The 22,738-nt window shown below is 37.8% G+C and overlaps 2 protein-coding genes across 2 annotated transcripts in view; both read left to right on the top strand.

The window, feature by feature from the left end:
• Positions 1 to 22,738, top strand: part of LOC124165207 (thrombospondin type-1 domain-containing protein 7A-like) — a 1,035,737-nt gene that overhangs the window by 585,359 nt on the left and 427,640 nt on the right. The window lies entirely within an intron of this gene.
• LOC124165033 lies at positions 15,073 to 16,071 on the top strand. The gene has a single exon (XM_046542271.1). The coding sequence runs from the start codon at positions 15,073 to 15,075 to the stop codon at positions 16,069 to 16,071; it is 999 nt and encodes a 332-aa protein (XP_046398227.1).

Here is a 22,738-nt window from a genome sequence, read left to right as displayed (position 1 = left end):
TTGATTTCTGAAGAAATATTTCGTGCTTTCCGGCGAATAGACTTAGTGAAGAATTTTCGGGATAGCCACCGGGTCACAGCCCTGAGGACGATGACCGAGTCGGACATCGAAACGTCGCACAGTGGGCTAGAATCGAAAAAAGCTGACCTAAACCTCAAAATCGATTTTTTTGAGCTAGGAAGTTGAAACTTCGCATACATATTCTCAAATAAATTTTGCATACCTCTCCAGATTATTTAATTCCTGTGTTTTCACGTTAATAATATATGTGAGGTCAAAGTTGAACAAATTTAGCGAAAAACGACGACCCTCGATTTTTTCTGAAAATTTTGTGTGTTTTATTAAAAAAAATGAACAATAAAAATACAAAGATGGCTGAGTCCTTCTGCGGGGCCAAAATGTTTTAGAAAGGAGAGGATTTCTTTTTGAAATTGCGGGTTGGGATCATTAGGGAGGGGAGAATAGGAGGTCGCTCAGTTGCCTTAAACCTTCCTCCTCATATTTCCGTTGTCATCTTTGTATTTTTATTGTTCATGTTTTTTCTTTCATAGCCCTGATGATGATTTAAAATAAATCGAAACGTTGGCTATAACTTGTTTTACATTGACCTAAACTCCATGAAATATGATAAAATTTCCTATTAATTTAATTTTATCAATTGAACTCTAGTCACATATTATGTGCATATAGTTATGCATAATGGTGAGAAGCTAATTTTCCCTTTATTTATATGTTTATGGAAACTTCGTTGTTTTGTTCAACTTGAATAAGTTCAGATAATATTCCTGCTGATTACATTTCACCTATTGATAGGAATAATGTTGTGCGTGTATCTAGACTTTCGCTTATTTTTTGTTTCTAGCGAAAGGATATGAAATTGACTCACACGGTTAGATTTCCCGCCACAGAAAATAGCGTTCGGTATTGTAGTTCACATTCATAGCTCGAGTAATGGCGTGTTTTGAGCCCGAGTGCGATGGGAGGTTTGTGTTCCAGTTATTCCCACAATCCCTTTCCCTCCAGGTCGTGATTGATTCAATCACCTTAGCTCTCCTCTTCTTGTCTTGGGGGATCCGATTGCGTCCGCCGATTCAAAACTCCCGGCGGCGGAGCGCGGCGTCGATTCCGATGAAGCGAACGAGCGATCGCGTCTCATCGCGCATTAATCTCTCCCTGGGGAATCGTCGTGCCGGAGTGAGTGTTGTCGTTCGCCTTCCCTCATCTGCATACGATCGGATCCACTCACACGAATGCAGCCTCGCCCAGGGGCCTCTACGCGTAAATCCCTCGCAATCGAGAAATGGGGCCCTCGCCTCAATACACTCCCTGCTTCAACTTAATCCTCCCTCGTTGTCTTCGCCATCTCCTCAACGATTCATCCCCGATAGAAAACTAATGTATTCCTCCAATTATCCACCCTCTCCTAATGTGTGCTCTCATGGGATACGTAGACATAGGTATCTGGGGCAATGAAACACCCACGAGTTCATGAGTCTGGATAATACCTAAAGTACAAATGTAATCGTGCTCTTCTTTCAAATTCTCAAGTCATCTTTGCTTATGGATTAAGATTTTTTCTCTCAATTATTTCTTTAATTTTTTATTTTTTATGGAGTTAGTCAAAGTGTGGATTAATACCATCCGTAAAATTTCAAGAAATCACCTAGCTTTTCATTTAAACCTATTTTATTAGTTAGATGAAAGTATCAGCATACTTCTAATTGCATTTCTTTGATTCTTCGCTTTTCGTTATAATTGTTATAGATATAAAATCTGGCTGTTAATGTCCTTTCAAAAGTTCAAAAAAATTTCATATTAAATTTCATTTCAAATTACATGTTTTCTGATTTGTTTGGAAATTCATTTTTCATTTTCAAGGATAATGATTAATGAAAAATGATTGGAACAAAATAAATGCAAAAGTTGGCCAACTACCAAACAGACAGAAAAGCTTTTATCAGTATCAGTGTAAATAAAAAATAAATAAACCCACTGAAAAAAGGCAAAACTTAAACAGTGAGAACATTCTGTCACTGGCAAATTCATTATCTTTTATTAATTATCATTAATTTTTTTGGCTTAGTAATGGCAATGCATCGATCCGTTATGAACCGTTCATCTTCCTAGCAGAAATAATATATTCCTACATTTTCAACCTTGAACTTTATACCCACCTATGTCGCTTATACCGGGCATTCATTGGTAAAAATTACTCAAGTAATGATAAATATTTTCCTCGTATTTCAACTATCAATCTCTTTATAATTTTGCACATGAATATAATATATTTTTCTCAATCAATTTTTTTGGTAATTATCGATTGAATTGGCAAAGTAATATGGAATGTAGTAGGCTGGCTCTTTACCATCATGACTGAAACCTCTGAAGCATTTACGCAATTGTTTGGCTTTACTAGTCTTTGCATCATCAGTAGGTTACGATGTCCAGTTTAGAGTTTAAAGCTCTTTCATTGAGATTTTTTGCCTCTCTTTGAAGTTGATAAATATGTCACAGGTTATGATCTGAATCAAACTTAAGTAAAATTGAAGATTCTCATATTCCGTAGCAAAAGATGAAAGTCCACATTTAAAATGAACATATTCTCTGCTCGAAAACTATGCCTTTTAATCTTATGTAATCATTTATAGCATTTTTCATAAGAGTTTATATCGTTTCCGAGAGTAAACTTTTAGTAATGAGGCACGTTCACTACCACGGATTCACAATAACCATGCCTTTCATCATTTCATATCATTCATCTACCTATCCCATTGAATCGTTTTCTCCAAATCATTCCAAACTACACTATCAATGTGCCTTTTACGCAAAAAACTTAGATTAAGAATAGCTGTTCTAAAGAAGCACTCTTCTACCTCTAGAGAATATTTTTTTTCCATTTTTATTGAAATTTGTCCATTTCCCATCGGTTTTATTACTATGCATTTTATATCAATTATTTTATTCCGATCGTATTTAATTATAACTATCATTGTACCCAAGAAAAGTTAAATAATATTTTCCGTATGTTATTTTCTTTTAACTTTAATTTCATTTTATTGCATTATCTTCCAAATAGTCTATCATTAATTTAATTTAGCTGAAGATATACCTACAATCTAAATACTTCATTTAGGCCTCCATTAAAATTTTGAATTGCTCATGGAATGTGAATTTTTTAGGCACTTACTATTAAAACTCGCATTAGGTATTTAGTTATTTATTATTGAATCAGGTATGCAGTTTGTAGCATATTGAATAGAATCTGAGTTAGCTCAACTAGTTAATTCTCCATTCGTATTGAAATAAATGGAGTCCTCACATCTTATTTTTTGCTCATTTTCTATTATTTCCTATACTTTACTAAAAGCTTTAGAAGAATCACTGCTCAAAAAGCAATCAATTTACTCGTAGTTGGAGGTTAATTTCACATAAAAGAAGCTGTTATGTATCGGCAATTAGAAGCTGCTTTTTGCAGTTTTACGCTCCATGACCTCTTTACATCCATTACTACATGGGATTTGACGACTCCCTTGCCTGCGATATGAATTCCAAAGTCAATTGCACATACTCCCATTTTCAAATGCGTTGCATAGATATTCGGAACTCGACATGAGTTTAGAGGAGAAAAAACTTTTCCGTATGAGATTTTTCATGATTGCCTTCTATTCTCTCACGATACATCCGATGACTCTCTTGCTTGAAGGGAAGCGAAGTAATTTTCAATTTGCAGCGCGTACGTGCCATATCGCATGTCCCCGGAGAGATACACTCGGCGATCAGTTTTACTTTAGCTCAGGACTCGTGACTTCATCAAGGCAAAGTGGCTTCGTTAAATTTCAACCGGTGAGGGATTAGCGCGCAAAACAGGTGAGTGATGGGCTGCATCGCCACGCGGCTGACTCCGAATCCCCCTGGGGAAGACGTCATAACCACGGCAGCGATCCGCCCCCCACTTCCACCCATTGCTTTCGCTAATTCCAATTCCCCTTGCGCCCACCCCCTCCGCTGCTTATCCAAATGCCTCTTTCGTTTTGTCCTCCTCACCCTCACGCTTTCAAATCACAGGCACCACACATTTTCAAAGGATCAGTGCCTCACCCAAGTCATTTCGAGAAAGGAAATGTTTCAACAATCTATGAGTCATGAGTAAATGTTCGAAATACGGGTATGGACTCATTTTTCTGAAGTTCAATGCTTCTCGGAGGATGGATTGAGAAGAATTTCATTTAGCCATTTATATATCTTCATCCGTATTCAATACAACTAGTTAACGACTCCTTTTCTCAAAGTGAAGTATTCGCAAACGCTTTACCGCTATGATTTCTGGGGTTCTATATTTTTTTTGTATATAGTTATATTCGCTTATATCCCGGAAAACTTTTAGTAAGCTTTTCATGAACCCCAAGAGGCCTTCATATATGTTATGCACCATGAAGGTAAAAATAATATTTATTAACCTAAGGCATAATTATTGGCATTAAATTTGAAAAACATTTCACCTAATATTGGTCGTTTATTAGTCAATTTGTTTCCTTTGTATTATTCTCATGCCCGGAATTCACGGCCAGGCACTCGTGAGTTCGGTGCGTTACGGAAATGTCTGCGAAGAGAGAATCGATAGCATAATTCTTGGCTCATCTCCACATTTAGATGCAACTTACGAGTGGCACTCGTTACCACATACCTACAGGGGGGTTTTGAAGTGAATTCCTAAAATCACCTAAACGTTCGATCTAACATACTTCATTAATTTTTCATTTTGACGAATCGATAAGAGGCCAAAATTAAACCATTTGTCATCGCTTTTGCGATATTTTTTCCATACGAACATAACATCAACTTCCTGATGTCTATCGGTTTCCTTTGTTTATTGCGCTTCATAGGAAGTTTTTTCGTGAATCATTTTCGTTCTCTTTGATATTAATTGTCATCAGGCAGCAAAATGATTGAAGAGTCGTGCATGTTTTGTGACCAAATATTTTCAAATTGGTATTCTCACTGATTTGCCACATTTTTACACAAATGAGAGAAAGGAGACGTTTTTGGGAATTTGGGGCTCAATAGAATTTGAAACAAAAATAATAAAAATATTTTTGGAATCGATTTAATGTGAAAACATTTTTCTCCCTTTTTTTAGTGTTTCATGCTCCAAGATATTCTGGGGCATCTTGACAATGGAGAAGATCTTTGATTTTTAATTAGGACGGCGGCCCTCTTGAAAGGATTTACACTCATAACAATTGCCCCAAAACTTTTGACCTATGTGAATCATTACTAGTCCATCGTCATTATTCTCGTTAGCAATTAGACTCCACAGACAGCAAAACGGTCGTTATTCGTTATCAAATGCTCTACATATTTTGCTTTAAACATGTGTATGATATTCTGTTAATATTTCCATTGTATAGTTGTGTATTTCATCTATCGTAAAAATAACTTCATGATAAAGTTCATTTTTACCTATGTTGAAATCAGTATATATTAGACATTCCATCCTCCTATCCTGGGGATTATTTTCAGAGGAACATGTCAATATCAGTTCAAATTATGTTGCTTTCCAGACTGCACTGAGTTCTACGTTATACTCTCCAGTATCATTTAAAATATTACATCCAAAATTTACTTCTTTTCAAGCCTTTCAATAACTATTATTGAAGAATTTACAGTGCTCTGAATCAGTGATAAATTTCATCAGCTCAAAGCTTTGGAGAAGCTGGTATTGCTCATCAGTATGAGGGAGGAACATACACTGTAGTCGTCAATACCACTAGTTGAAGTCAGTTCGTTAAGTATTCAAAAGGAAACAAATTTTACTCTACACTGTGTAAGTTTTCTTTTTATTATATCTTGCAAAGCAATTTCTTTGTTTTATTAACCCTTAATGTTTCAAATTCTATTTAGCACTTCATTATTTATTTTGAAACTGCTAAAACATAGTTACGTACGTCAATCTCCAGCCCCACATGCACGATTATTATCTAGAAGCATTCTATCACTCGTTTGAGAGCCAGCGAAGGAGAGTGATCCCTGGAGAGGCCGCATTTAAGTTGGAGAAATAGTACGTACTTCACTTCAAGGCGAATGGCATAGAGAGCTGTTTGATCGAGTGCCATCGAAGTCGCAGCTAGGAGAAACTTGCCCATTTCTAGTGCTTCTATGTGTCGCTCTTTGTGAACGTCACTTTCACTGGATCACGTTTAAGGAAATTTTCACGTGAAATGGTAAGATTGCGTGATTTTAATTGTTTATAATTAGAATATAAGGATATTTCAAAAAAAAATTTTCAACTGGCTCTAATGATTTTATTTTTCTCGTGAAAGTATTTATTTTTCTCTTGAAAATCGAAAGCACGATTCGTCGGTTATGCTTTTGTCAAAACGACGTTAATAATTTCAAATGTTTGTGGCCTCTTAAAATTTTCTTTTGTCAATTGTTTGGATTTTGTCATTTTTTAGATACAAAATAAAGATTAGATTAACTTAACCCATTAATATATTTATTAAAGAAAACATTAATAACCCGTATTAGTAACAGAAAACCTTTTTTGAAATATCATAGTTTAAATCATATTCGATGGATTATTTTTTATAAATAACGAACATGGTTAAGACTAATGCCTCAGTAATAGCTCATACTTATTCTTAGACTCTTGATGATAGTGGTTACTTTATTGCTTACCGAGTATATATATATTTTTACTCATTATATAGTAGAGTATATATATACTTTTCATTTTGCTTGATATGAGCGTGACGTTCAATCATTAAGCCTGATCCGCATGCTTTTTATTTTATTGGACATCGTGCTCCTTTCATAAGGCATGTTATTCCTGATGATGGTGGAAAATACACCATAAGGAAAGCCTCAAAACCATCACATGTACGGTTTTATTTCACAATGACCTACCCCTAAACACACTGAATGTCGGCGTGGACAACAAAAGGTTTCCAGGGTAATTACATCGAATCGCGTGGAAGTGTGAACGCCGGACATCGAGGGCTTGTGAAATGAGAAGCGCAATTTTGAGGTACTGCATAGCAATCATTGAGGAAGTGACCATCTTAACACTAAGAGTACTTCTAGGGAAATTTTAACGCGCAAAATATGAAGCACTGCGTGAAAAAGTGTTATCGTACGCTATCGCTCACACAGGTGCAAAATTCTCTTTATTTTTTTAATTTCTAATACTTTGACTTATATATCACTTGGGTTTACACTTACGTTGTATGACACTTGTTACTGCCTAGAGTAAATATTGTATATTTCACCCGGACGCGAACACAGATGGTGATTTTGTTGCCACAAACAAACGGATGGAGTTAGCTTCATAACTAGAAAGTAACATTATTCCACTGCAATGAAAATATTTACGATGATTAACGTAAGATATGAGCTAAGACGTTCATGTCACTCATTTTTTTCAGTCTTTTGGGATGAAGCTTCACAATTTAGGAGAATTGTTGGTTTTCGCAAGTTCCCCTCGGTGCGACAGCCAAGAAATTATTTTGAATGAAAAACAAAATTTCAAAATGTGGCCCTTACTTTACATCTACATCTACATAATACCCTGCGAGCCACCTCTAGGGTGATTGGCAGGGGGTGATCAATCACCAGCATGCAGTATGCGATTGGACTCCCACATGCACACCACACAGTCCAAAAATGTCACGTATACTAACAAATTATACTAATATATTGTTAGAAATAAAAATGAAATTAAGAAAAGAAATAAGAAGAAGAATAAAAAGAAAATTGAGTTTTATCGCTTCCGTTATAATCTTTTATTGATCGTGGAAAAAAAGACATTCTGAATCTGTCTGTGCTACAATCTATCTCTCTTATTTTATTTATATGTTCTGATCTTCCGTAGTATGTTGGTGTCTGTAAGATATGGTTATCATTCATTTAGGGTTGAAGATGGTCGTTGGTCCTCTCGAGGTACGGAATATTCCGCGAGTAGACACCCACCGCATTGCAGGATGAAGGATATTCGAGTAGGATGGGAGGGTGGTGGGAGGAGGAGGAGATGAGGAGAGGGGGGGGGGCAGACGGGGTGAAAGTTCCCTCGCGGTGTCTGCTATTTTGGGCAATCGTTACTACGGATTCTCAAAGGCCTTCGCGAAGGGAAGAGACGCCAATTATCGCAACATCGTCTGTGCAATACATTTCCACTTTTCTCTCATCCCCTCGAAGCAAAACTGATTCGACTACTATATCCGTTTACGTTGCGGTGGTGTTGGTTAATATTTAATGGTTGTAATCGTTTTTAGTGGTTTTGTTCCTTTTTATTCCCATGCATTCAGTATTGCGATTCTTCAAGCTTCGGCGTAAACCAGTGTTTCGATGTTTGTGCGTTTATTGCCAAATATTTATAATCAGATTTGAATTTCACTTTTTCTCTTCCTTTGTCATTTTCAATTTCATTAGTGTTGTCTCCGTAGCGCTTTGGTTACTATTTCATTCATACTGGGGATTATCATAAAAATTATTTTAAAAAATATCAAGTTGTACTTTTAAAAAAGATTCACGAAGTACGCGCATTTCGGTTAGCGTAATTGACTTTTACGATGGTTTGAATAGCACTCAATAATTTTGTGATGTGGATGTTGACCAGCTCTCCCCTTCTAGGAGAGTTGAATAAGGAGAGAACAATGCAAGTAATTGCCATTATTCATAGAAGCCACCCGTACTTGCTAGCTTCGTCGAGAGCGTGCGTATATGGATTCTGCCGAGAAACGTCAACCGAGTAGCTGAGATGGGACTAATGCCACCAGAGAGCAAATGTCAACCTCCGCATCCTGACCATTCTCAATATCGCCCCATCCACCGTGAAATTTGATACAGCGTCGGGTGTTTTTTTTCGGTCGGAGCGAAGCTCGACCCCTCCTTTTTCTCCTTCGAACAGCGACTACTCTCCTCCACCTAGGGAGGCTTCCCATTCCACTGGCCTTAGCGGCTGTCTTTGGAACTAAAAACTGGCGACCGTTAAATTTGGATTTTTGAATTAGGATAGAACAGCCTTAAAGGCCGTTTTACATGGGGCACGCAATTGCGCAGGTTAGAGGTGCATTAATTTCTAAAGTGGCGTGGAATTGCGTGAATGCATGAACGAAATTAGAACAGGGACTATTTTGCCGTCTCGTATCCATGCATCTCGTATTCTCGCATGTGTTCTAGCAATTCGCCGCTTTAAATGACGCAATTTTGATTGCGCCTTCGCACGTACGTCGGATTGCGCAATTCCGTGCACCGTGTAAAACGGCCTTAAGACCCAAATGCGGGCATTCCGATATTTCAGTACACATGCAGAATCCTATTCTTGGGCTCGCCTCCTCCTCTTACACCCTCTCCGCTCATTTCATCTTCAGCGCTCGCCAACAGCACCGCGTCTCAAAGTCTCTTCTGTTCACCTCCTCTGAATTTCCAAGGTTTTTTCATGAAGAGTGCAACAGCCCCCCGAATGCTTTCTTACACTCTCTCTCTCTCCAATCTAAGGCTGTTCGAGGAGAGTGGCGGTCTTTTCGCCATGAATTCCCTCGCAGCTAGGGCTACGCGTCGTTTTATTCGCGCGGTACGATTAATTAATTAAAGAAGGACAAGTTCAGCAAGAGAAAGACAGCGAACTGCCGACAAGGCCTCGGTCAGAGTTGTAATGAAGAGCAAGAAGCTCCCTGGTGTGTCAGCGCAGACGTTGTCTTCGAGCGAGTGGAATGTCTCGCGCGCTTTAAGACTTTAAGGAGGACCGATTAAAAGATAACTGCCCCCAGAGGGCGTGAATAACAACCACGTCCAAAAAGGCTGCTTCACAAAGATGTCCCAAGACTTTCAGGGTGGCTCCATTACTTATGAAAGGAACACATGGCCGTCTGCTGAGAAGGGAGTTATTTAACGAGGCAGGGGAGGAAAGGGTTCAGGGTCTCAAGGGTTGGGGGTGAGAGAGAGAGGGGGGAAGGGGTTGTCTGGAGGTGCAATAAAGAGGAGGAAGGAAAGCGCGCCTGAGCAAAGACAGAAGCAGAAAAAGTTTCCGTCTTAAGTCGCTGAACCCAAAAGGAGAGACGCAAACGTCTGTGGCGTAAGCGATGGTCTCCTGAAACATTACCGAATATGCGTTATATTTATGCACGAAAAAAATAATTAACTGGTCTGAAAAAGATTTCAAATAATATTTTAACATCCATGCAAATTCGTATTCATCGCATCATTGAGGCAGTTGATTTTTTTTATTCATTTATATCAAAACCCTGTCATCTCAATAAAACTTATTGATTGTGCCATAATGTTTACTTAATGGTTTCAAACAACAAATTGAGGGTTTAGAGGACGAAATCATTCTGAATTTTCATTGAATTTCAGCCGCCTCTATTTATGGCATGCATGGGTTGAGTATAGGCACGAGAGGCGGCAATGGGACTTTGCTGCTCCGATGAGTGCAAAGTAAGGCGTGAACAAACTCATGCAGCAGAGACGAAGTTTGAATTAGGAAGCTACCTAAGCGCTTGAACTGGATCATATAATTCTTCGTCCGCATTGCCACATAGATCGATTGGCCGGCCGGAAACCCCGGGCTTCAATAAGTTTGTTTTTAGATTCAAATGATTGACTGTCTGGAAAAATTGCACGTCTCGAGAATAATGGCATTTAAGTGTTAATGGACTGTTTTCATATGAAATAAAATAAAATTTTAGTTTCACAAATGCTCTGATTTCAACATGTATTTATTAATATTTATTTCGCCAAGTTCTGGAGTGTTTGGTTGAACAATTATGACACTTACCTGGCCAAAGTTACACTGTATTCATTTAGCATCCTTATGGATGACACAGAGGAAAATGTGGAATGAAATTGGTCAATGAATCTGAAACATATGTATCATAGGAATATATTTTATTTGATATTTACAATGTGATAATGTCTTTGAGGATAGTGCAGTTTCTCTTTCGATTTTTGCACTCTTTTTGGATTTAACAGAAGCATAACCGAACAATCCTTAAATCCTACCATGCCCCAGTGTGTCAATTTAATCCAATAAGACTAGATTTACATATTATACTCAAAACATATAATTTATTCCCAGAAGTTTTAATAATTTTGCTGAGAAAGTATTAGGGAAGACAGCAGAAAATTATTTTGTCGTAAAATATTAAAATTTTAACTGCTCAACAATTTTTACGGCTTTATGAGAAACTATTTTCCAGAGATTTGTGAATACCTATCACTTTTTCTTACGAGGGTCTGGGAAGTACAAATGGTCAACAGGTTCAAATCAAAAATGTACTGTAATATAAATTATGCAAAAATCATATAATGGTTTATTTTGGACAAAAGTTGAAAAGATGTTCTTCGGTAGCTGTGAATAAGTAGGTGCAGAGAATGTAATGTCTCATTTTTTTCCGGAATGGACTTTTACTGTTTTGGAATTTGAATTATTATTATTGGGTCATTTATGCTGGTTATCGTAGCTGTTATGTGACTGCCGTTTGTGGATGTAGTTCTCTTTACAGCAGAATAATTAATATATATAGTTTATCACACAAATTTGCTCAATCTCCATTCAAAATGGTGGTAAATGCAATTTAAAAGGATGGAAATTTTTTCAGAAAAAGAAGCGGTGTATCCCAGCATGTTATTCGCCAAAATATAATCATCTTGCTGAAATAAAACAACAAAATAAATTCTTTGCTTCATTATAAAGGCAGCTAATTTATTTTCTCAATCACTGAACGTGTCGTATCGGTAAAAAAAATGCTTCCGAATCATTGTTTTAAATACAGTCAATTATTATACGGCCGTATCGTAAATGCATTGAGTTTTTTCCAACTCGTGGTCATCCCTGTGGAATTTGTGGCTGAAATGAGGCTGTAATCAATGGCCTTCAATGAAAATTGCGAACGATTAGTAGAAAAAAGTAAAATGTCCGCGTGATCGTTTATAAAAAATATTTATTTTGCGTTTTCATTTGCATGAATTATGTTTAAAAGGTTTCCAATAAATATTAATTTTACAGTTCGAGCGTGGGTCGTTGAATATTTTTTTTTGTGTACTGGCCATTTACGTTTAATTTAATAACACCCATTTAACGAGAGCAGATAATATACTTAATCAAAATGTTGGATTTTGAATGATATCGAAGCAAAAATTTGCTTATAAGCACTAATCTACCCCAAATTGCATCATTCATTTTTGGTTGAAGTTTTAAAAAAATCCGCATCAAAGCGAGGATCACTGAATTTGGCGCTTTTTTACGCGGAGTTCTATAGCGTTCACCAACAATAGTTAACTTATGCGAGGGTTAAAAACATGAAATATTTTTTTTTTGGTTCTGTTATGAATTTTATCTCAGATAATTCTCGCTATAGCTACCAGAATGATAATTGAATCATTCCTGAGTTTGATTTCGGAATTTGTGCCTCAAGGTGCCTTGAAGGCATTCAAAGAACTGCGAATAGAAATAAGAAAACCGTTAGTTTTGTATGCTACTCAGCTGTTTGAAAGAACTTCTTCGTGGATGCGGCGATGTGCAGATCGTTTGTGAAAAACGAGATCAATTTTGATCCCAACGTATTAGCCAGTGAATCAAAGTAACGACCGATATCATTACGCACAAACATTTGTAGCGTTTTAGCCAGCATGTAAAGATTTGACGAGATTTGGTGCTTTCCCGGCGAATAAAACGCATTATTATTTTTAAGAAGACGTCTCGACGCATTGATTTCTCATACCTAGTTATTGACCAATATTTATGATATGATATTATTATCCAACCCAGCATAGAATTTCAAAATTATTCATTGGCTCTGATCTCGAAAAATATTCCTGAAAAAATAACCAACTCTCAATTATCTTCACTCTTCTGATGACTACACGGCACTCAGGAACGTTATGATAAAAACCAGGTTGAAAAACCTAAAAGAGTGTCATCGTAGTCCTATAAATGCAATTTTAGGGATAAAGTTAACTCTCTTTGTGACCCTGTAGTGACAAAGTGTTTGTACGTTAAATGGACCGTCGTCTGCTCCGTTGCGTCGCTCACTCTTCAGATGCACCCTGTGGAAGGTTGGGATAGGTAAGGCTATAGCTAACCCCATACTTAGCCACAGAACTGCGAGTTTTCACACACGCTCATTGTATGGGGTAAGTTCCATTTCCTGGGCAACCTTCTACCGCAATAGTGTTTTTATTTTGGGTGTCCGAAGTATTTATTCAGGGTTGGAACCAGGGACCCCCCGAACAGAAGCCAACGACTACAATGAAGGCGTAGTTGGTAAACGGACGGAGAACGAGCACTTCTAGAGAAAGAAAGGGATTGATAAAATCTTGCGAGCAAGGACAACGGGAGCGGTGGAGTGGACCCTTGCGATTTGGTCAAGGGGTCAAGGGGAGTGCCTACGTGGGCTCAGAAAAGAAAGAGTCGCAGCGGATTGCGAGATGCGGGCGAGAAGAGGAGTGAAGTCGTGGGTGGCGTAGGAGGAGACGCGAGGTGCTTGCTCTAAGGGAGTCATGGGTGGGTGGAGGGCTCGAGACGGGAGTTTTAAAAGAGAGATAAGAGGCGTGGAGGTAGCGAATGTGTTCTTCTGTTCATGTGCAAATGGACGGACACAAAAGGATGCGGAGGAGGGAGTGTGTGCATTCGAAGATGGAATAAGAAGTCGAGTGTTCGTGGCTGGAGAGGAGAGTGGTTAGCTTAGAATATAATAGAAAATGAAATTTATTATTCCGGGACCAGTTTGTCCCTTAGGAACATATATGGTTATAAATATAATAGAGTCAGACATATTACAAGAATAAGTAGATTTACATCATACATAGATTTTACAGAATGCGACTAAATATATGACAGGGTAGAACAAAAAATACATATGTATATATATAATTATCAGCACGACAAACGTATGAACTCATAAATACATCTGATTTTATTGACTTTAGCAACATCGCATGTTCATAATATGTGATGTCAAAAATATACCTTATGCAGGAATTTTGAATCCTCTGCAGTTTCAGATTTAGTTCATTTGTAAGGTCAGAATATACCACGCAGCAATAATCTATATGAGGGAAAATAAGAGTGTCAACTAATTTTTGGCGAAGAGGGACGGGGATAAGGTGTCTCAATTGTTTTAACTGATATAGAGTCTTTAAGACCCTATGCGAAATGGATTTTATGTGTTCATTCCATGATAATAAGGTTTTATATGGTGTAACTCATAAGTTAGTAACACTATCAGAAAAATCAATTTCGACACCTTTAACAATTATCTTTGGCAGGGTATCAAGTACAATTCTATTGACACAAATTTTACTACCAATGATGATACTTTTGGTCTTGCAGGGAAATTAGGGTAGATTCCCAGTTACTAGGCATGCAGACAAGATTTATGGGGTCAGGATTAGTGTGTAAGTCACTCACACCTGAATAATATTGAGCTATGAATCATACCATTTTGGCATTCGGGCAAGGTTTTCTATTGTATCATTAGCAAATGTATGCTTTGAATAAAGCAAAAAAACTTTACCGATTGAAAATGGCGACGTAGTGGACTTAAACTGCAGGATTAAGTTAATAGAAATATGTTTACTTACTAATGCGGATGGTATTTGGACTGAAATTTTTACGTCGAATGATGTCTAACCTATTTGCAATATTTTCTTCATGATTGTCTTTAAATTTAGGGATAGGTTGTCTGTTTTGGATCTGAAAAGTGCATTGTAAGTGGACGAATAGTGAGAAGTACAACAGGGATAGCGAAACCTTTAAGCCCATTGCAGTAGACGACTGGACTGTTTCGGTCTGGAAGTGTATTTTCTTACAAAACATTCGTCACAGGTAATGTATTTGCACATTGGTCTAATGTTTATGATTTTCGTAGACAACTTTGTAATTGGACCTACGTTTTCAATGAATTTGAGTACTTCCTGCTATTGGCGAACGGACGCGTTTCCCCGGCCTTGGTCGTGCCTCCAAGTCTCGAATATTTGCCTGAGTATAAGGTGGTGCTAGCCGACGGTATTAAGGTGGTGTTGTTGGTGATCTTCATCTGGTGGTTTTGGTGGTATTCTTTGGTGATCTTCATCATGCCTGCCTGTTCGCAATGCAGCCAAGTTCTTAAGCGCACGCAGAAAACTGTAACCTGCCGCACTTGTGAAAAAGTGTTCCACCCTGCTTGCGCCTCGCTCAACGCCGCGGATTTGCAGCTGCTGGAGGACACTAGTCGTGCCTGGAACTGCGCCACCTGCATAGCGAAGTGTCGCTCCACCCGCGGTGATGACACCCCGATCAAAGCCCTGGACCCTGGATCTCTCTATGACAAGAGTCAATGTGAGGTTTCCAATCCCATATTGAAGGAGTTATTGGATCGTGTCAAGGTAATCCAAGAAAACCAAAGTGAGTTTGTGAATTCTATAAAAAACGACATAAGTGAACTAAAGAAAATTATATCAACCTGGGAAAGCTTAATCAACGAACATAGCAAAACTATTTCTCTAATTAGCGAGTCACTATCAAATATAAGTGGTAAATTCGACGGTATGGTGGCTGAAAATGAAATTTTGTTGAAGCGAGTCGCTAACCTTGAAGCTCAGTTGAACACATGGGAGCAGGACTCTCTACGGAATGTCGTAGAAATTCACGGGATCCCATTTAAGTCTGATGAGGTATTGGAGACCCTTGTCTGTCAAGTTGGGCTGGGCCTTGGGGTCAAGTTAGATGCCAGTGATGTCGATTATGCATATAGACTGAAGGCCCGTTCAAACTTACCTAACAACAGACCCCCTTCCATCCGGGTTCGGTTCATGAGATCGAATTTAGCACGAGAAATACTGGAAGCTCGAAAAGCAAAAAGGAGTTTCTCAACAAGAGATGTTGGATTCAGTGATTCCCCTAACTACCCCATCTATGTCAATGAATCACTCAGTGCTTTGAATCGTAAAGTATATGCTAAGGCGAGAGAGCTTAAAAAGAACGGTAAACTTAAATACTTATGGATAAGAGGGGGGAAAATATTTGCAAGGGAATGTGATGGGAGTGAGCGAATTCTTTTACGCACCGAAGGCGATCTCCATGCCCTTCAATGACCACTTTGACCACTCGTAACCACTTTGTTTGTGGTGATTATCATGTGATAGCAATTTCTGAATCCTGGTTGAAACCATCTGTGCCCACTGAATATGTTAATTTGGATAATTATATATTGTTACGAAACGACAGGTTGGAACGAAGTGGTGGAGGTGTGTGTGTATATATCAAAGAGAATCTCAATGGAAAGATACTGTCCTGTGTCAATGAAAACTTCAAGCTTGAATTTATGTTTGTTGAAATAACATGTCCTCTTGGAAAGATTTTACTCGGTGTTGTTTACAGACCTCCTAAGGTTGGTTACTTGAGTGAATGTTTTGAATGTACGCTGGCAGGCTTCCTTCCGTCATATAATAACATACTTAATTTGTGGTGACTTTAACTCGGATCTTTTAAAGATTACGCATGACAGTAACTACATAAGAGACCTATGTTTCAGGTTCAATCTGTCTTTAGTACCATCTCATCCAACTCATCATCGGCTCACATCAAGTACTCTATTAGATAAATTTATTATAGATGACCTTTCTAAAATAAAGGAACATGGCCAATATCCAGTTCCTTTCTTATCTGATCATGATTTAATATACATAAAATTTAATCTTAAGGTGCCAAAAATGAAAGAGAAGGTAATTTGCTACCGCGATTTCAGTAAATTTGTTCTCCGTAATTTTCAAGAAGAATTTGATAATATGCCATGGGCAGACTTCATGTCCACCAATTCTGTAGATACCAAGGTATCAACCCTTATGATTAATTTAAATCAATTATTAGATATTCATGTCCCACTAAAAAGTTTTACTCCGAAACGAAACCAACTTCCATGGATAACCCCGGTAATAAAAATATTATCAATTAAAGGGACATAATTCGCCGCAGTTACACAAGGAGAAAATCTAAAAAACTTTTTCTGGAGTATAAAAAACCGAGAAATTAATTAATTAATTAATTAGTTAATCAATTCAAAATGAAAATGTTTGTTTATTTACTCGAAAAATAAGATTGTAATTAAAATACTGTAATATATTTGTCATTAATACTGTTAAATTGTATTTTCACTTTTTCTATGTTGTTCACTGTAGAGACTTGACTGTAAAATTTGATATGTTCCATAGGACAAGGTCCTAGAACAATAAATTTATTATTATTATTATTATTATTGGCCGCAGTCAGTGTTATATGGCTGGGATCCAATACATTCCTTCCTGTGAGTGGGTTGCTTAAATTATCTCCATTCCACGTCAAAAATATTTGTTCTGTTCGACTGGGAATTCCATTTCTGGGCTGAAGTCACTTTGTTTTTCGTTTCTTCGTATATTATCAAATGCGTTGTCCTATAGTGAGGGGACCACGAGTACAGAGTGCCGGGAAATCATGGAACGTCGGGGGTAAAACGTCTCGAAACGCCATGCATGGCAAAAGTCTGCATTAAATTATTTTCATAATGTCGCTCATAGATTTGTCTTAGATATATGAGAATTCAGTTCCCAAAGTGCCTTTCAAGTATTGCTATATTTGTGATAAAATATATTTTATATCATAATATACTCGTTTCGTCATTGGGTTGCCAATTAACTGCCCTTGGTCACATTTTTATTGCTAAGTTGATGAGTTTTCAATGCAATACATATTATCTAATCCTGGAAATTTTCGACACCAGCGCGTAAATTTTGGGAATTTAGGCTTGGTATTTCACCGACTTCTTAAAAGAATATCTATTTGATAGACAGCCCAGTTTTTGGTGCCGTTTTGTACACTAAATTGCAGCATTATCTAAAAACGCTTGTTTTCATGAAAGAAGCTGCATTGCCGTCCCAGCATTCGTTGCGATAATGTGTGAACTCGTGGCAATTCCATTCATTTCATTCTCAATGTTGTTAAAAAAAAGAGGTATTTCCTAATACCAGGTGTTCATAACTATCGTTCTGCTTGTGGGTAAGATAAATACTTATTTTCTCGCGCCACAGTTGACTTTTACACAATTTTTGAATTATAATGATGGAAAGAGTACTGTCAATGAAAATGTCTCCTAGTTGAAGTATAGAAGTATTTGGCGAATTGCGTAACTCGAATTTTGAACTCGAAACCAATAAACTACGTTCTTCAAATGCCGTAAATGCTATTATTTGAGAGAAATTCTATTTTCCGCTAAATTTCAATTATATCTTAGTACCAGCTCTGATTAACCTCGTGTTTTGATATCTTTTAACCCTAACTTCTTTTTAAACCAACCTGTTTGGATCATGAATTCAATTATACTTGAGCTTGGAAATATGATTCAAATCTTGCTTGAATATATATTTGAAGAGTATCTTTTTTCAATTGGATAAATATTAATCCTCCATCTTTAGTTTTCTCTTCGCACATCTTGAAGTTCATCGCATACCTGCCTCTCCATCATCGCCATCTCTTCACCCCAGCTTCTGGCCTTCTGCAAGCAGCGTTTGCCTCGATTCATCTTGTAGCGTGGTCATTTTCTTCCCACGGCCGGGATATTTTTCATCTTTGACCTTTGTAGACGGGCCCGGACGAAAGGTTTTCTATTTTGTGAGCAGAGGGGGCAAATTTCGGCCAATATCTCATTCCGCGGGGTGTGGGAGAGTTGTCGCTTCCGGTCGCCGGCCGTGTGAGCAAAAGCATTGGTCTCTTAGTGAGCTAACTGACGCCATTCCTCCGCCCTACGGAGAATTGGACCGCTATGAAAAATTGAAGGCACTTTACCTCGAAGCGACCCACATTTTCTTTCTTCTGTTCACCCAAAGGGCTTTGTACTTTTCCGTGAGCCGAAATTCCTGCCTTAAGACAGGGTAGCCAATGGTAATGTTAATGCTAAGCGAAGGGAGAAGAACAGTTTACATACCTGGATAGTAATTCTTAACGTATGCTGGTCAGTCCCTCCTATTATTTTACCAACGGTCAGCCTCCGTGTTCATTAGATTTAACGTGTAATTTGTGCTTCAGAGATTAAAAAAGCAAATCGATTAAAATAAAAAAAGGTTTTAAAATATGCTGTTGAAAGTTATCTTTACGCCAGCGCAGCTTAAGATATTCATATTGATCCAAACCTCTAAATCTAATGTGAGATTAGAAAAATTATTTATAAAAACGACTTGATTGGAACGAATTTGGTAGACACAATTTATTGCTTTAAATGTTATATTTTAACTGTCAAATGAATTAATGTATTTTTTCATATGTAAAATATTCAATTATTTTGTCATCCTGAAAAATGAACGTTTGAGAAAGGAAACAAAATTAATAAGTACGCGTCCATTATCGACGTTGCATAGTAAAATATCATTGTAAATATCTGATGGATCATACCAATTATATAAATTCAATTTTAATTAATGTTGAGGTGAAGTGCTAAAATTCGATGAGCGACAGTTTCGAAGTAGAGTCTGCGTCTCCATGAGTCTAATTCTAATTCAAATATTTCTATTATTTTTGCTTCGCGATTTTTTTTTCATTTGATAATCCATTTTCCTGTCAGCAGGTCCTTCTTTCCAATTATTTTCTTCGATCATGAATATTGAAAATACCAATGGTGGCAGCAATAAAGGCGTACTCGTCGATGCAATTGACTGTAGTGTATTGCCTATCGAACAAAACTATTTACGTCCACCAAAAATATGACATTATAGTGAGGAAGCTTATTACTATGATATGTTGCTATCGCTTAAGATCTTTTATAAAGTATTTGCTATTGATTAAGCCTTCTTATGAAATAATTAACGTCTTTTTGTTGTTCTTAGTGACTCTAATGGCATGCTGTTAAAAGAGGAGTTGAAATAATGCTTTTCTCCGACACCAATTTCACTTCGTCTAGCCAGGCTGCATACAGACTGCGTTGTTGTCATTGATCAATTTTCAAAATATATAAATGGCAAAGCTATGGAAATATTGAGTTGTTTACTTTCTCTCAATATACATTCCTCAATTTTTAAGATTATTTTTTTATTACGCAATGTCCTTGGGTCTTTGAAATTTACGCTCACCGAAAATATAGGCCAAAACAGCCGCAAACATTGTGCATCGTTGTTTTATATTTAATGTTATTGTGTTCAAATCCTACATTTGAACTTGCGCGAATACATTGAGATAAATAGTTTAAATTATATCCTTTGTATTAATGGCATCGTATAATTAAGTGCAGAACGTTCATTTGAACTTGTCTGAAATATAAATTACTTAATACTGGAAGAAAGGTTTAAGATTGAGCGCATTTGCTTATAATTTGGGAAAGAATTTAAGCGAGTCCTGCTAGGAGGACCGGAAAACCTAGCACTGATTGGAATGGTATTTTATCTGTCTAAATATATGTGCGGAATAACAGAAACCCATGAGAACCTCTAAGTACCTGATTAAAAACGACTGCGTGCCTACGAGGCCGTAGAAGAATGCCATCATCCCGGAGGCAAGCAGCCCCTTGTTGCCCCGCCGCGAAATCGCTAAATCCACCGAATATCGGGCAATATTAATTTCCCTACATGGCAGGATTTTTTCATGGAGAAATGATTCCGCAGAACGTTCGTTCCGACACGTGAAAAAGGAAAAGAAATGCTCGTGTAGTCGTGGAGATCACTCCATGGATTCGGAACTCACGAGAGCAGCTCACAGTCTCAGCAGAGTGTGTAGATTCATATGCCACGGGATCTATCTCTCCCTCCCGTTCCCCATCGTCCAATTTTTCATCCGACCGTGCTCGAAGCCCCCAGGGAGGGGCAGGGGGGGTAGCGGACGACCAGCAGAGGGCGCAACCCTTCCTGCCCCGCAGTGTTAATTTTTCGCCGTGGTGGGGAAAATAAAACAAATGAAAGAGGGGAGAAAAAAATAGTGACGCCGGAGTCGTCCGATGACCCAATTGTTTCCGCGCTCCACATTCATCACTCCCACCCCCCAATAAGGACGCGTCCACCTCCCCCCCACCCACCCTCGACCCCTACCTCCACCCCCCTTTACCCCCCGAGTCACCAAAAGGAAAAGCCAAACATGAACGGGTCGTAACTCAGCGCCGTCAAACCGCCAGACTATCCCTGTCAACCCTGCAGGGCAACGCCGCCATATTGACAGATCTCCATCCGCGGCGTAGTATCCAAAGAGAATGCCATTCGATACGTAGTCAGAGGCTGGAGTCTTAAGGGGACACATTACTCCCGATCGGCCCTTTTATTTGTCGCGAATTACTAGCTGATCATGCACAGTGTTTCCTTCGCTATTATTACTCCGCACATGAAAATTTTATGAGTAAGTGCTTTAAATGAAAGTAGCTTATTTAACATTTGTCCAAATGAAAAGTTTACCCCAGTTTTTCTCAGCAGAAATCTTTTTCTGCTGAGTTACAGGAAGATGCTGGCTAAGGACTAATCCGCATGCCTTGTAAATGTCACCTTGTAACCGTTTAAATCGAAAATATCTCGAAATATGATGGAATAAGGCCAATGCTGACGAGGGACTTGCGTTAGGCATTATTAAAAGCGGTATCTTACGGTTAACTTTCGCACGGTCAGCAGGAATAATGGTTGGAAGATGATAAATTATGTCTTATAGGAATATTATTAAACACTGCAGGAAATATATATTTATTGAGATAATTTTTCTTTTAAAATAATAATATAACTTTAAACTTAAGGGTAAGTGAGATCAAAGGTATTCGCAACAAATTTTGCTGTTTCAATCCAATAATTGAGACTCCTTTCAATATTATGTGAACAAACTTGACCTTTTTGACAAACCTAATTACTACTTTATATTTTCTTGAGTTAAATTAGCATATCTATTTAATTTATTATTCCAAAACATTATTGTTTTTTTTATTATTACGATACCATGTTGGTTTGTATTGACTTTTAACCCTATTTTTAGTTTACAGTAAATAGTATATGAAGGTCATGTATGATGTTGGGCACGATATGGCGGAAGTTCTTAATATTATTAAAATAAGGCATTGCAATATTTCCACTGAGTTTTATAATTACATAACGCAAAACGTGGAAATATGGCGTGGGTGACCTCTAACCTCACCTATCTCACCTGGCCTTTGGGTTGAATTATTGTGTGGAAGAGGTAAAGTTGCATTATTAAACTGATGGTGGTTGAATTATGCATTTTATCTCTTTCATATTCCCTCCATCACTAGCCACATTTCAAAAACACCACTACACCTTTTAGATGTTGTTCTTTGCTGAGGAATCTTAGTGCGGGCATTGGCATATTTTTTTAGTGTAATCCGATATCGAAGCTCAGATCCAGTGGCGTAACTGAGAATATGCTTTGGGGGTGGTGAGGGGTCTAGGGGGCGATTCCCCCCTCCAAGCAATCGGGATCCGAGAAAATTTTTGAAAAATGACATGCCTAGAAATGCATTTTAAATCATTTTGGTACTTTAAATTTAACTTATAGTAGATACATTTATTATAAATCAAAACTAGGCAATAGTTTTCAAATTTTTTTTTCTCTGAGGCTTTGTGGGGGAATCTATCCCCCTTATTCCCCCCCCCCATAGTTACGTCACTGCTCACATCACCATATTCCCCGCAAGTTGCAATATTTTCCTCTGGTTACCCACCGCCTAACGATGTTCACAACTTACGTTAGTTGTTACCCTTCCTCGAGCGTCAGCAATGCAAGAGCGCATACTGCAAGTCTTTTTTCTTCCTTTCTCTG

The sequence above is a fragment of the Ischnura elegans genome, chromosome 9 (genome assembly GCF_921293095.1).
Source record: "Ischnura elegans chromosome 9, ioIscEleg1.1, whole genome shotgun sequence".
NCBI lineage: Eukaryota > Metazoa > Arthropoda > Insecta > Odonata > Coenagrionidae > Ischnura > Ischnura elegans.
This window is presented reverse-complemented; position numbering and strand designations above follow the sequence as displayed.

Excerpts from the sequence above, each read along its gene's own strand:
- LOC124165033 (XM_046542271.1), top strand. The coding sequence starts at position 15,073 with ATGCCTGCCTGTTCGCAATGCAGCCAAGTTCTTAAGCGCACGCAGAAA.